This window comes from Scleropages formosus, chromosome 8 (assembly GCF_900964775.1).
Source record: "Scleropages formosus chromosome 8, fSclFor1.1, whole genome shotgun sequence".
Classification (NCBI taxonomy): Eukaryota; Metazoa; Chordata; class Actinopteri; order Osteoglossiformes; family Osteoglossidae; genus Scleropages; species Scleropages formosus.
This window is the reverse complement of record NC_041813.1, coordinates 28,050,870-28,064,481: the sequence shown is the minus strand read 5'-3', so window position 1 is coordinate 28,064,481 and position 13,612 is coordinate 28,050,870. Positions and strand designations below refer to the sequence as shown.

At 41.5% G+C, this 13,612-nt stretch overlaps 1 protein-coding gene across 1 annotated transcript; it reads left to right on the top strand.

The window, feature by feature from the left end:
* Positions 1–1,683: 1,683 nt before the first annotated feature.
* Positions 1,684–5,461, top strand: rpl23 (ribosomal protein L23). The gene is made up of 5 exons (XM_018764477.1): positions 1,684–1,777; positions 2,776–2,859; positions 3,444–3,572; positions 4,869–4,982; positions 5,331–5,461. Exons 1-5 carry the CDS (start codon positions 1,765–1,767, stop codon positions 5,411–5,413), a joined length of 423 nt encoding a protein of 140 aa, XP_018619993.1. The 5' UTR covers positions 1,684–1,764; the 3' UTR covers positions 5,414–5,461.
* The last annotated feature ends 8,151 nt before the right edge of the window (positions 5,462–13,612 follow it).

Sequence of the window (13,612 nt, the reverse complement as noted above, 5' to 3'; positions counted from 1 at the left end):
CCCATCTCCTTCACAGCCTCCTCCGTGTCTTTCTCCCATCTCCTTCACAGCCTCTTCCATGTCTTTCTCCCATCTCCTCCACCATCTCCTTCACAGCCTCCTCCATGTCTTTCTCCCATCTCCTCCACCATCTCCTTCACAGCCTCCTCCGTGTCTTTCTCCCATCTCCTCCACCATCTCCTTCACAGCCTCCTCCGTGTCTTTCTCCCATCTCCTTCACAGCCTCCTCCGTGTCTTTCTCCCATCTCCTCCACCATCTCCTTCACAGCCTCCTCCGTGTCTTTCTCCCATCTCCTCCGCCGTCTCCTACACGTCCTCACTTTTACATGGATAATTTTCCTGAATCACTGTGTTAAAAATATTTTAGGCCCTGTAGTAAAGATAAAGCAGCTCTTAAGTGCTTTTCATTTAAAGAACTGAATATGATTAAACTTATAAACATCCCATTCTTTGTATGCTGACATTCAGAGGACCGGAAAGTATTATTAAAAGTCAGGGCAAAGTAATTGGTACTCTTTTCAAATATTTGTCCCATGTTAAATTTAAAAGAAAATATATTTTAGGATACTTATAGTATGTTTTCTGATCATACTTAATATATCAAATATAAAGTCTAGTGTTTTAAATAATTATTACCAGAATCTATGCAAATGATTTTAACGAAGCAATATGGAGCAATAGGTATAGAAAAAATAGCAGGTGGGCCTGGATTGGCCACCTGAAACAAAATCCGTAAGAAGTAAAATGGACTTGTGAGAAGTATAAATACTAAAACATGTAATTTTCTAATGTAAATGAGTGCTATTCACATATACATGTGTACAGCATAACTGAACTGAAAAACTCACTAACTGGCAACTGGGGCTTCCCGGGGCTTTTCACACTCCCAGCGATAGATGGCGCAAACACTTCTACAGGATTATATCTCGTTGTCTGTCACCGTCTTGATTGTCTAGTGCACTTCGCCCCCGCGCGGTAGAAAAAAAAAAAAAAGAAGTTGCGCAAACAAACGTGCGACTCTGAGTGACGTATTTCCGACCGAGGTCACGCAGACGCAGATCTTGCAAACATTTTCTGCATGTCTGCGTCTGCCTTTGTGTACTAAATGCTGCTTAAATACCGCACCAAATATTCCAACTGTTGCATCCTGCTTTTGTCACACAACTGCTCTGGTTTAGTTATGTCAGAGAAGACATCAACTACCTAGAATCTAGTGTTCTTTTTTTTTTCTTTTTTTTTTTAAAAAAAAAAGCTTGCTAAAATGTGCTATTTTATTTTTTTTACACGACTCTTGTTCATGAGTAAACAGTTTTGCTCATTCATTTTTTCCATGAATAAATGACAAATATAATGACCGGTCGCTGCTTACATGAAACAGGCTACCATTCATTTATTTATCATTTTAGTCAAATATCATGTACGCAGGTCCAAATATGTTAATAAAAAACCTATATTTTTCGTTTTTATTTAAGAATTTAGGCAGTACATAAACACTTTTGAGGAGTGTAATGATAAGAAAGCCATTGTTAAGACTGTAAATTTTTTAAGATGTTAAAGTATTGTCTCTGGTTATTAGAGTGTTTTGTAATTTTTTTTCTGTGTATTTATTTATTTTGTTTCCTTGTTCGTTTGTTTCTTTCCCCCGGCTAGCTTGTAGTGTTACAGGGCGGTCTCGCGCAAGGAATTGTGGGATTTCCGCGTTAAAATGCCCATCATGACGCCCCGGCAGTCTTTCCTTCCTTTTCCGCGCAAGGCCGATCCGAAATGTCCAAGAGAGGTATGAGCTGGGGAGCGACGGGCGGAAAAATCTGCCTCCATCCATGTTTCGTTGGGTTTTATCAAGCAGTTTTCTGTGTGCTCTTCACCCGAAATACACACTGCTTCCAAAAGTGTGTATATTAATGCAATCGGGCATAAGTTTAACCATTTTAAGACAGTTCTTGCAGATGTGCCGGCAGCCATGTTTGTTTGAAATTTTAACGTGTACGCTGAGAAAAACTTAAAACATTAACGCCCTCCCTGTTTAAATAGTATATGCATGATGTCAGTGTACATTAATACGAACAAAAATAGAACAATATCTGACTACAGGGTAAGAGTATTCACTTGTGGTCACAGAACTAAAGGTGAAGATGAGTGTGATGTCGACAGAGAAGATTGTAATATGTGCTTTTATAAGTTACCGTAACACAGAACACTGTATATTAAAATGCTACTTTACCACGTATTTCTCCATTGTCTTCAAGCGTTACTACAGGGAGCAATTGCACATTTTCATTTAACGTCATTCCTCGTGTTTGGGCTGTGAAATTCAGTTATCAGCAATATTTAAAATTGATGCATTATTATTATTATTATTATTATTATTATTATTATTATTATTATATTTTGCTAAAAGGTCGATTTAAGCAGAGGTGGTATTTAAAAAAAAAAAAAAAACCTTCCTAATGCAAATGGTGTATATCCATATTTTATCCCACACTAATGTGGTTCTATGGATAAATAGTCTCCGTAGCACATTAAAAATATCAGTATTTTAAAATATCTGTATTACAGTATTGGATAGCACTATAGTGTAGTGTTTTTCTCCTGTTTAAAAATGCAAATATTTAATTTTAAATGTAAGATTTGGATTGAAAGTATTAGTCTTGTTCAAAGTGACTGGCAGTCTTAGGTTTGTTTGTGTGTAAAATGGAGAAGAGTTTGACAGGATGAAGCCTGTTACTGGTGGGAGCTGCAAAGTTATGTAGTTTTATTGAAACTTTTCTGTTGCAGGACGTGGTGGCTCCTCTGGAGCGAAATTCCGCATTTCCCTGGGTCTCCCAGTGGGTGCAGTTATAAACTGTGCTGACAACACAGGTAAGAAATCAAGTATAAAACCCTTTAGTTTATTTTTGTTATGTTTATGGGTTTATGCATAAGTGTTTATTAAAACCAAGACAGAAATACACGATATTGTGGGGAACCTTCAGGTGTTACCTTGAGTGTTGGCTGTTTGAGAAGTAGTTTTGTGACGTGTTGCTGGGTAGTTTGTACAAAAGTAAATTATCAAATTACTCCACTATAATTGTTTTCACTTGTGTGGTGATGAATTTTTAAAACACCCATTTTATTTTATGTTGAACTGGGAGGGGGATCGAATTAACTGAATTAACAAAGATTCTTTGACATGCATATCTTAAGAGTTTAAAACAATTGTGTGTCTCCATTTCCATGTCACATAGACCTTTGAAATAATCACTGGAAAATATAAAGTGGTTTTTCTGTCCGAGGTCATTTAGGGCAGCGGTTTGGAACATCATTGAAAAGTTCATTTAATAGAACAGTAATTCATTAGATGTGCTGCTCAAAGCTTCAGAATGTATTCTAAACTCTAATTGAAGTTGAGCTTAGAACCTTTTTTCCATGAGTTCATGAAATGTTTTTTAAAAAAACCCTTCAAGGTGCCAAGAATCTGTACATCATCTCTGTGAAAGGCATCAAGGGTCGCCTGAACAGGTTGCCTGCTGCCGGAGTTGGGGACATGGTCATGGCTACAGTCAAGAAAGGCAAGCCTGAACTCAGGAAAAAGGGTAAGTCGACCATCGGTGTATAAATGTTCCAGTGTGATGTTTCTGATGAGAGTTTATGTGTTACCAAGGCAGCACTTCCACTCGCATGGCCATTGCATTGGTTTCAGAACCTGGTACTGCTCCCAAAATGTTTTAACATTAAATCGGTCAGCTACAGTTTTATTTGAAATTAGAAGATTGGAAAACTTTATTGACCAAGCCACAAAACTGCTTTCTATAGTTCTTTTTGCATTAGCCAGTACATGTAGTTGAATTTTTCCATCTCCAGCTGTCTGTTTAAAGTTGTAAATTACTTCAGATTTACTTACTTCTGTGTACTGACATTGAGATCATGATATCGGATCTGTTATTTTGTTTTGTCCTCGGTGTTGTGCAAAAACCATTTACGTTGTTAGTGTTTATGCAACATGTCAAATGATTTACATTGCTATGTTCCAGTTTTTTAAAATGTCAAGATTACTGTAGCTTTGAGTGTAAACATTGCATTGTTGTATGGAAAGTGCATGTCATATAATTCAAGTGAGGGCTTTCAGAAGAAAAGTAAGAAAACGGAACAGTACAGAACTGGAATCAATTTGAAATCCATAGCTTGGGGAGCTCTATTGTCACAGTGCTGTCCTCTTTATCATTGTTCTGCACGCACTGTCTGAACCGCTTGTCCCATACGGGGTCGCGGGAGCATAACCCGGCAACACAGGGCATAAGGCTGAAGGGGGGGGCACACCCAGGATGGGATGCCAGTCCGTTGCAAGGCACCCCAAGCAGGACTCGAACCCCAGACCCACTGGAGAGCAGGACCTAGTCCAACTCACTGCGCTACCGCGCCCCCCTGTTCATTGTTCTGCCTAAGCAATAATCACTAGTCTGCGTATATATCCAGAATTCAGTTCTCCACTTCACCGTGCACTGATCCAGAGGCAGCTCAAGCACAACGTAAAATAATTCTGCTTTAAACAGCGTTCAGCAGTTAGTTTCTGCAGTGCTCTCTGCTTGTAATAAAAGAACGTATTCAAAATAACCTTAATAATTACCTGAAACTGTGGTTAGAGGAACAATCTTGATGCGCCTGACATATACACCAGCTGGAAATTGTAAGATTATATGGTTACTTATTACTGAGAAATGTTAGAAAATGCCGCACCTAGTTAAGATTTTAACGCTTTGTAATTTTGGAGGTGTTTGACAGAAGATTGAATTGTGTTGATTGTGAGTTCATTGTGGGACATACGCTGCCATATTGTGAGAAAGTAGTTGACAGGTACAGTATGTAAAACTTCCACATTTTGTCTATCTCAGTGCATCCAGCAGTAGTGGTACGGCAGAGGAAGTCGTATCGAAGAAAAGACGGAGTATTTCTTTATTTTGAAGACAACGCTGGAGTCATTGTGAATAATAAAGGGGAGATGAAAGGTAATGTTTGTAATTGCTCTTTAAATAAAAAGGTGAAAAAGTGATGTCTGCTATTAAATCAACTTTAGAGGTGGTAATTTAGTTCTAGCCTTAAAATGTTTTGGCAGTAAAACTTCCATAGGAGAAGCATCCCATGAGGTGGAATTCTGGGGAGCCTGCATTTCAAATCTGATTTTGGAGTATTTTACTCTGCAACTTTGCGTATTAAAGCTGTGGCATTTAGCTGTACCAAAATCCAGTATATTGAGCCAGAAGCAGAATTAAGAGCCTCTTACATAGCAGTGTATAGGTGGTTTGCAGTCTGAGTGAGATGGCTGGTAAATTTGACTTTTCTGCTTTCTTCTACAGGCTCAGCTATCACTGGACCTGTGGCAAAGGAGTGTGCAGATCTGTGGCCCAGGATTGCCTCCAATGCTGGCAGTATTGCATGAGCTCTCCACCCTCACCATGTGTTTAAAATAAAGTACAATAAACAAGCAGCTGTCAAGTGTGTCTTATGTGAAATGGCTGGCAATGTCTTAACAGGTGCCCCTGACTGACACAAACCTCTCTAGATGCTTTGTTCTGGACTTTACATTTATTTACTTAGCTTACACTTTTCTCCAGAGCACCTTAAAATTGTTTATCCATTAATACAGCTTGGTTATTTTACTGGAGCTCTTTAGGGTACGAACCTTACTCAAGCATATTACAGCTGGGATATGAAACTATGACTTTCTGAGTCCAAAGGCAGCTGTAACCACAATGCTGGGAATTGCTCTGTTGTATTAAATGGAACATCCCATCTCATCAGTGTTAATATTTTGACTTGAGGGGTGGGAAAATCTCTGAAGGCTCAATGCTGCCTTCAGCTTCAATTCACAGGTCATCTCACAACCATGGAGAACAGCGAAGCTTCAAAGGGAAATGGCTTAGTATTTTTGCAGAAGGAGGATTGGTCCAGAGAAGTTGCAAAAGAAACTGACCATCTTTGCACAGAAGTAACAATTCGGAGCATAAAAGAGGGAGCGAAATGTTTGTAAACATACCAGTGGCTGTGGATGGACTGGCAATGAGGAACTATATTCCTAAAGATGGGTAGGGCTTAGGTCATATCCACAAAGTGGCACAAAGTATTTCAGACTCTGCTCTGGAGGATGGGGATGAGGTCAGGCGGTAAACCCCTGCAGGAGAATGTGAACATGCCCATGTTGGTACTTCTGATATCAGTGGTTTGAATCCTTGATGCTAAGTCTGTACTGCTTCCTTCTTTTAGCAACTGAAGGCGTTGGTATTTTTTAAGTAATTGGCACTTACCCTTAGGTATGAGTACAAGGTTAACGTGTAACCTCTGGAGCAGGGTGTCAACGTGCACGTGCCTGTTCTGTCAGGGTTGTTGGTTAGGTCCCGGCTTCCTGCGCGTTCAACGACCGAAGGAGCAAGTGCTTTTTTTTGAGTCATGTGACTCTTGCCTTTAGGAATAGCTGCAAAGTTAGAGAGAGTAGACTTTGAGAACCTCTGTGGAGTTGTGTGAATGCATATGTACCTTAGTTTAAGAGATTGCTAGTTCAAGTCTTGACAATGTGTCTTTTTGGTTCACGCATCAAGCTATCTAAGGATAAGAGAGATGTTAGAAGAGTGTTTTCCTGGGCAGAGGTGTGGCGTAACAGGTAAGGAGCTTGACTCCTAACCAGAAGGTTCCTGGTTCGGTTCCTCAGAAGGAAGTAAGTAATGGCTGTGTACCTGAGTCTGTTGCCAGTGAGGGGTCCCAGTGCTTGAGGATCCATGAGTGAGGGTGATATAACAGTGCTGTAAGAGGTGAGGGTGTATGGAAATGAATGTGAGGAGGGAGGTGAATGGGGTGGGAAGGAAAAGCCCCTGCTCTTTTTTTTTTTTAAATTTAATTTAAAAAAAAAAAAAAAGCCTACTTTCCTCTTTTCAACTTACTCATCCTCTCCATCCTCCTACTCTTTTACAGAGCCTGCACACACCACCCACTTGGGATGACTCCCCCAACACAACCCCTTCACACAGGTATTGCTGGAACTTACTTCTTACACTTACTGTGGATGTCCCAGCACTTCAGAGCTGCTGCAGGTCTTGAACCATTGAGCTTCATCACCAGTGTACACTCTTTAACTTGTGTACCACAGAGCCAGCTGTACTTTAAGTAAGCTTTTTTTTAAGCTCTTGTGTCATGAAATATGGCTCTTTGGCAGGGCTTTTGAAAAAGTAGCACCATTGCTCACCTGGCCTTTGATGCACAGACAATCCCACTCCATACAGACTTGAACCAACAAGCTCCTTAACGCAACACTGCTACTTTAGCCACTCGACTACAGAAGCCCTTAGGTCACTGTTCCTGAAAGCTCAACTTTTGTATTTGAAGAAGTGACTAAATTTCCATTGTAAATTCCAAAACACCTGCACTAAGGGCTTGAACCGCAGAGCCCTTGAATGGAAGGCAACCAACTGACCCATTGGACCACCCAGGAAGATTTCTATAGAACAGCTCAGTTCATATGTATTGGAAGTGAAACAGGTCTCCTATCTTGAACAAAGTGAAACAAGTGCATCGCAGACAACTGCTGCTCTTTGTTCAGTACTTGTACTATTAAGACACCGAGAGATACGACACCAGAGCGCTCAAAGCACCAGCAGAATCGGCACAGCTTTGTTTGTAACGAAACTCAAAGCGAGGCCGAAACCAGTGCGATAAACACCCAACTTGAAGAATCTCCTTGCAGATTTGAGGTGTTTTTGTCAGTCAGACGCACCACACAAACACCAAACTGCGAACACATTCAAACTTCAGCCTAAAAGAGCCCGCACCGAAGGTGGGAGCCTTAACCACAAGACCACACCGCTGGCCACGCCCACTCACGCACAAATCGCACAAAATACTAACAAATATCAGTATTTTAAAATACTAACCGCACTTTGGCCATTTATTTTAAGTGCAGTTTTCACGAGTTTCCACAAGGTGGCAGAAAAACTCTGCTGTCAAATTAAGAGCGTCTTGTGGCGACTTTTTGTAAACAACAAATAACCCTGTAACTTTTTCAGTAAACGGCAGCAAGCATCCAGTGTCAGCCGCAAACTGGACATTTTTTGGTCAATCCCTGAACGTGTGAATGCCCCAGAGACCCATGGGTAATTTTTTTCCAAGCGTGTTTTATAAGTTATACTTGCTTACATTTCATATTTGCACGTGTGAACAGGTGCCTGGAAACTTGTACAGGGAAATACAATGTGGCGCAAACAATGTGAGAACACGAAGGAAATCTCCCATGAGTTAAAAGAGGGTGGCGCTCCTTGTGGTGCAAACTCCACCGATGGGCTGCTTCATCAGTGACGGTCTTATGTTGCAGTAATGTTTATGCTGGTTAGTTTCTTCACCGTTTATATGCTTTAATATCGTAACGCACAAGACTGGGCTCAGGTAGGCCGAAGAAAGAAGAGCGGACAGCGTTCGTTACCTGCGTTTACCGGAACGCCGGCACACAGCAAGAGGTATGAGGTGCGAATGCAAGGAAACAATGCTCTTCAATCAAAGGTTTATTTTAACAAATGTGCAACAGTACAACGTACAGCGGTGGTTGCTGGCAACTAAATGTCTTTTTCCGCAAGCTGGCGGGAGGGGGATAACTGCGCCGTGGGCGTCCCCGAGCCCACCTGAGAAGGCAAGAGAGTTGCGGGTCGGGCGTGGGGCTTGCTACTCCGTACCGTAAAAACCTTGCCAACTACAGAAACGCCAACAAGGAAACTTCAAGGAAAGCCTTTGCTGGGGGCAATGCCCCAGGAGGGGTGGGAGGCTACGACGATGTAAGGTGGGGGTGAAAAAAGTAACAACGTACATTAAGACTGCAAATAAGTTAAAAACATTTCCCCTCCGGCCTTACGCCCTGTGTTGCCGGGTTAGGCTCCCGTTCCCCGCGATCCCGTATGGGACAGGCGGTTCGGAAACGGAAATGCAAAATACAACACAATCGGAATTAGCACTAATAACTATTAAGTAAACTACTTAACAAAAACCAGGTGAGTTGTTGAAATGCTGCTTGACTGTTCAGCAGTTACTGAGCAAATATTTCTTGGTCTAAAGACATCTTTTTCTCAAGGATCTGCCCCTCGCAACAGTCTATTTAGTATCCTTCAGACTTTTCTCCTCTTTCACTGGCTAACACACTCACCCCCTTATATTCCATGTGTGAGATCCTACAGCGGTTGAACACTTAATTCCATTTTACCCATAATTCAACTCTTTACAACGCACCTATTTTCCCGCTCAAACGTAACGCTCCCCGGTAACGCGGGTCATTACAATATCCATTATTGAGTTTGATGGCAGTCAGTTTGTTTAGCTGTCAAAAATCTGCTCACCCTTCCTGTGTAACACCAATTTATGATTACTGGAGAACGGGATTTCTTGACTTGAGAAACCGGTAACTTCCAAAGTCAGACGTGTCTGGTAGCCAAGCGGTCGAAGCATGGCTCTTGGAATAATTTGAGACTGGGTTAAGAAGTGTCTTCTGTCAGATTCTGAATCTCATATGGCCCCAATAGTTTGATACTCTGGCACTAAAATCCCAATTTGTGTATCTGAGAAACCATCGCATGAATGTGTCACACCTCAGACTTGTGAAAGACAAGACAAACCTCCGTACCACCCAAACAATCACACACAGCCCGACTCAGTTCATATGTACTGGAAGTGAAAGAGAGCTCCTTTACTTGAACATAGTTCTTTAAAAGCTGCACCATGGTGCCAAGAGTGCAACTGCTCCTCTGTGTTACGTGAATCTATTGCAGTGCTGGGGAAGAGAGGGAATATTCCTTTCCTTACAAGCTTCTTTATGGAAAAGCTCTTTAAGCAGTCAGCCACGGTGCCAGTACTGCAGAACAGAGAACTTTGAACCTTTTTCTGTACCTTTGATAGACCTTAGTGTTTGCAGAGGCCAAAAACCGAGGAGCCTCTGAAAGAACCGCTGAGACCCAGACCGCTATAGCGCAGTTATTTTGTTTTGTCCTTGTTGTTGTGCAAAAACCATGTACATTGTTAATGTTTATGCAAGATGTCAAATGATAATGAATTTACATTGCTATGTTCCAGTTTTCTTAAATGTCAAGATTACTGCAGCTTTGAGTGTAAACATTGCGTTGTTGTATGGACAAAGTCATATAGTTCAAGCGAGGGCTTTCAGAAGAAAAGTAAGAAAATGGAACGGAACAGAACAGTACAGAACTGGAATCAATTTGAAATCCATAGCTTTGGGAGCTCTGTTGTCACAGCGCTATCCTCTTCATCATTGTTCTGCCTAAGCAATAATCACTAGTGTGCACATGTATCCAGAATTCAGTTCTCTCCTTCACCGTGCACTGATCCAGAGGCAGCTCAAGCGCAACGTAAAATAATTCTGTTTTAAACAGCGTTCAGCAGTTAGTTTCTGCAGTGCTCTCTGCTTGTAATAAAAGAACGTATTCAAAATAACCTTAGTAATTACTTGAAACAGTGGTTACGTGAATAACCTTGATGCCGCTGACACATAAACCGGCTGGAAATTGTAGGATTATACGGTTAATTATTATTGAGAAATGTGAGAAAATGCCGCATCTAGTTAGCATTTCAACGCTTTAATTTTGGAGGCGTTCGAGAGAAGATGTAGTTGAAGGGTATGGTTGCTGGCCTCTTTATCCGTACCTATTCTAAAGGTGCAACTGATGCAGTACAAATCAAGCGGCTGTAAATTTTCATTGTGGGACATATGCTGCCATTATGTGAGAAGGTACTTGAAAGGTACTGTATGTATGTAAAACTTCCACATTTTGTCTATCTCAGCGCATCCAGCAGTAGCGGTACGGCAGAGGAAGTCGTATCGAAGAAAAGACGGAGTATTTCCTCATTTTGAAGACAACGCTGGAGTCATTGTGAACAATAAAGGGGAGATGAAAGGTAATGTTTGTAATTGCCCTTTTCTGACAACCATGGAGAAGAGCGGAGCCTCGAAGGGAAACGGCTTAGAATTTTTGCGGAAGGAGAACTGGTCTGTAATAGCTGCAAAAGAAACTGACCGCCTTTGCACAGAGGTAACAATCTGGAGCATAAGAGAGGGAGTGAAATGTTTGTAAACATACCAGTGGATGTGGATGGACTGGCAATGAGAAACCGCACGCTGACGGTCCTCATCGGTCTAAATCGATTACTTTTGTTTCCAAGAAGGTCTGTGGTTAAGTCCACTTCTACAGGGACCTTGCTGGAACAAAGGACAACACTTGATGGCTTAGGGATTTACACAGAAATGCATTTTTATTATCAGATGAAATTAGTTAGTCTTTGTCATGATGTTTAATTTTGTTTTTAACATCTTTTTGAGCTTTATTCACATTCGTATATTACATTTCAGGTTTATTATAGGTGGATATACATGACCACATGGGTCACTAAATCGTATATTTATATGAACATGAGGTACCTTTTAGTTCTGAGCTCATGATTATGAGCAGTGTGTGTTTTTTCTTAGTACATTCAGCCGTTGAAGTCCATCTTTATGCATTTGGTTTACAAGTATTAGTTCAATTGTCACACTTGCTCTTTTTTAATTAGAGCCAAGTTTGAGAGCTTGCGATCAATGTCCAGGGTTGAAATCTCAATAAGTCGCTCCCATCGTCGATTTCCAGACAGTTTGGTGACTTCCTTCTGGATGGAAAAAAAGGAAGAGTTTTTCAACAGGTGACTTAGTAATGAGTTTAGAGTATGGACAACAATGAATTTGTCCTTGACGTTCACGCATGTTTTGAAAGATGCTCCTCGGCAACAGTGGCCGTGTGGTCCCGGGCTTAATAAGCAGCATTTGTGATGATAAGCGCTTGCATTTTGATGCCAGAACTGAGTATTCTACCAGAATGCTGTCGAGTGTTGCCAATATAGGGGTACCTCTTCAAAGATACAGCGGATGTGTAACAAGTGGCATGAACATCTGGACCTCTAACATCTGGTCTAAATGAGATGATTACGTGCTACATACCTGGTGGTTAAGTAGCACAGATCATTTTCACCATGATTAAACAATGCAATTAGTTCTTAATGAGCTGCACTTTTCTTGAACATTTTAAAATCAAGACTTCTGTAGTTGAGCGGATTGAGCGAGGTTGATATCTCCATTTTACTGATATATGAAGCGCAACCTCTGGTGCTCAAATGTGGGAATAGGTGCTTTAATAGGCTCCTGCTTTTTAGCAGCTTTAACCCAAACATGAAGTTCTGTATTCCTGAATACCATGTCCACAAAGTGGCACAAAGTATTGCAGACTCTGCTCTGGAGGATGGGGATGAGGTCAGGCGGTAAACCCCTGCAGCAGGATGTGAACGTGCATGTGTTTGTACTGCTGGTGTCAGTGGTTTGAGTTCTCGGCGCTAAGTGTGTACTGCTTCCTTCTTTTAGCAACTGAAGGCGTTGGTATTTTTTAAGTAATTGGCACTTACCCTTAGGTATGAGTACAAGGTTAACGTGTAACCTCTGGAGCAGGGTGTCAACGTGCACGTGCCTGTTCTGTCAGGGTTGTTGGTTAGGTCCCGGCTTCCTGCGCGTTCAACGACCGAAGGAACGAGTGCTTTTTTTTTTTTTTGTCATGTGACTCTTGCCTTTAGGAATAGCTGCAAAGTTAGAGACAGTAGATTCTGAGAACCTCTGTGGAGTTGTGTGAATGCACATGTACCTTAGTTTAAGAGATTGCTAGTTCAAGTCTTGACAAGGTGTCTTTTTGGTTCACGCATCAAGCTGTCTAAGGATAAGAGAGATGTTAGAAGAGTGTTTTCCTGGGCAGAGGTGTGGCGTAACAAGTAAGGAGCTTGACTCCTAACCAGAAGGTTCCTGGTTCGGTTCCTCAGAAGGAAGTAAGTAATGGCTGTGTACCTGAGCCTGCTGCCACTGATGGGCTGCAGTGCTTGAGGATCGAGGAGTGAGGGTGGTGTAACAGTGCTGTGAGAGGTGAGGGTGAATGGAAATGGAAATGGAAATGGAGGTGAAGGGGGTGGGAAAGAAAAGCTGTGCCTCTTTTTTTTTTTTTTTTAATTTAAAATTTAAAAAAAAAAAAAAGCCTACTTATACTTTTCTCTCTTCCACTTACTCATCTTCTCAATCCTCCTACTCTTCCACAGAGCCTGCACACATCACCCACTTGGGATGACTCCCCCAACACAACCCCTTCACACACCATCAGGCAGGTATTGCTGGAACTTACTTGTTACACTTACTGTAGATGTCCCACCACTTCAGAGCTGGTGCAGGTCTTGAACCGTTGAGCTTCATCACCAGTGTACACTGTTTAACTTGTGTACCACAGAGCCAGCTGTACTTTAAGAAGCTTTTTTTTAAGCTCTTGTGTCATGAAATATGGCTCTTTGGCAGGGCTTTTGAAAAAGTAGCACCATTGCTTTGATGCACACACAACCCCACTCCAAACAGCTTCGAACCCATGACCTCTTTAACACAACGCTGCTACTTTAACCACTCGACCACAGAAGCTGCTGGGTTACTGTTGCTGAAAGCTCAACTTTTGTATTTGAAGAAGTAACTAAATTTCCATTGTAAATTCCAAAACACCTGCACTAAGGGCTTGAACCGTAGAGCCCTTGAATGGAAGGCAACCAACTG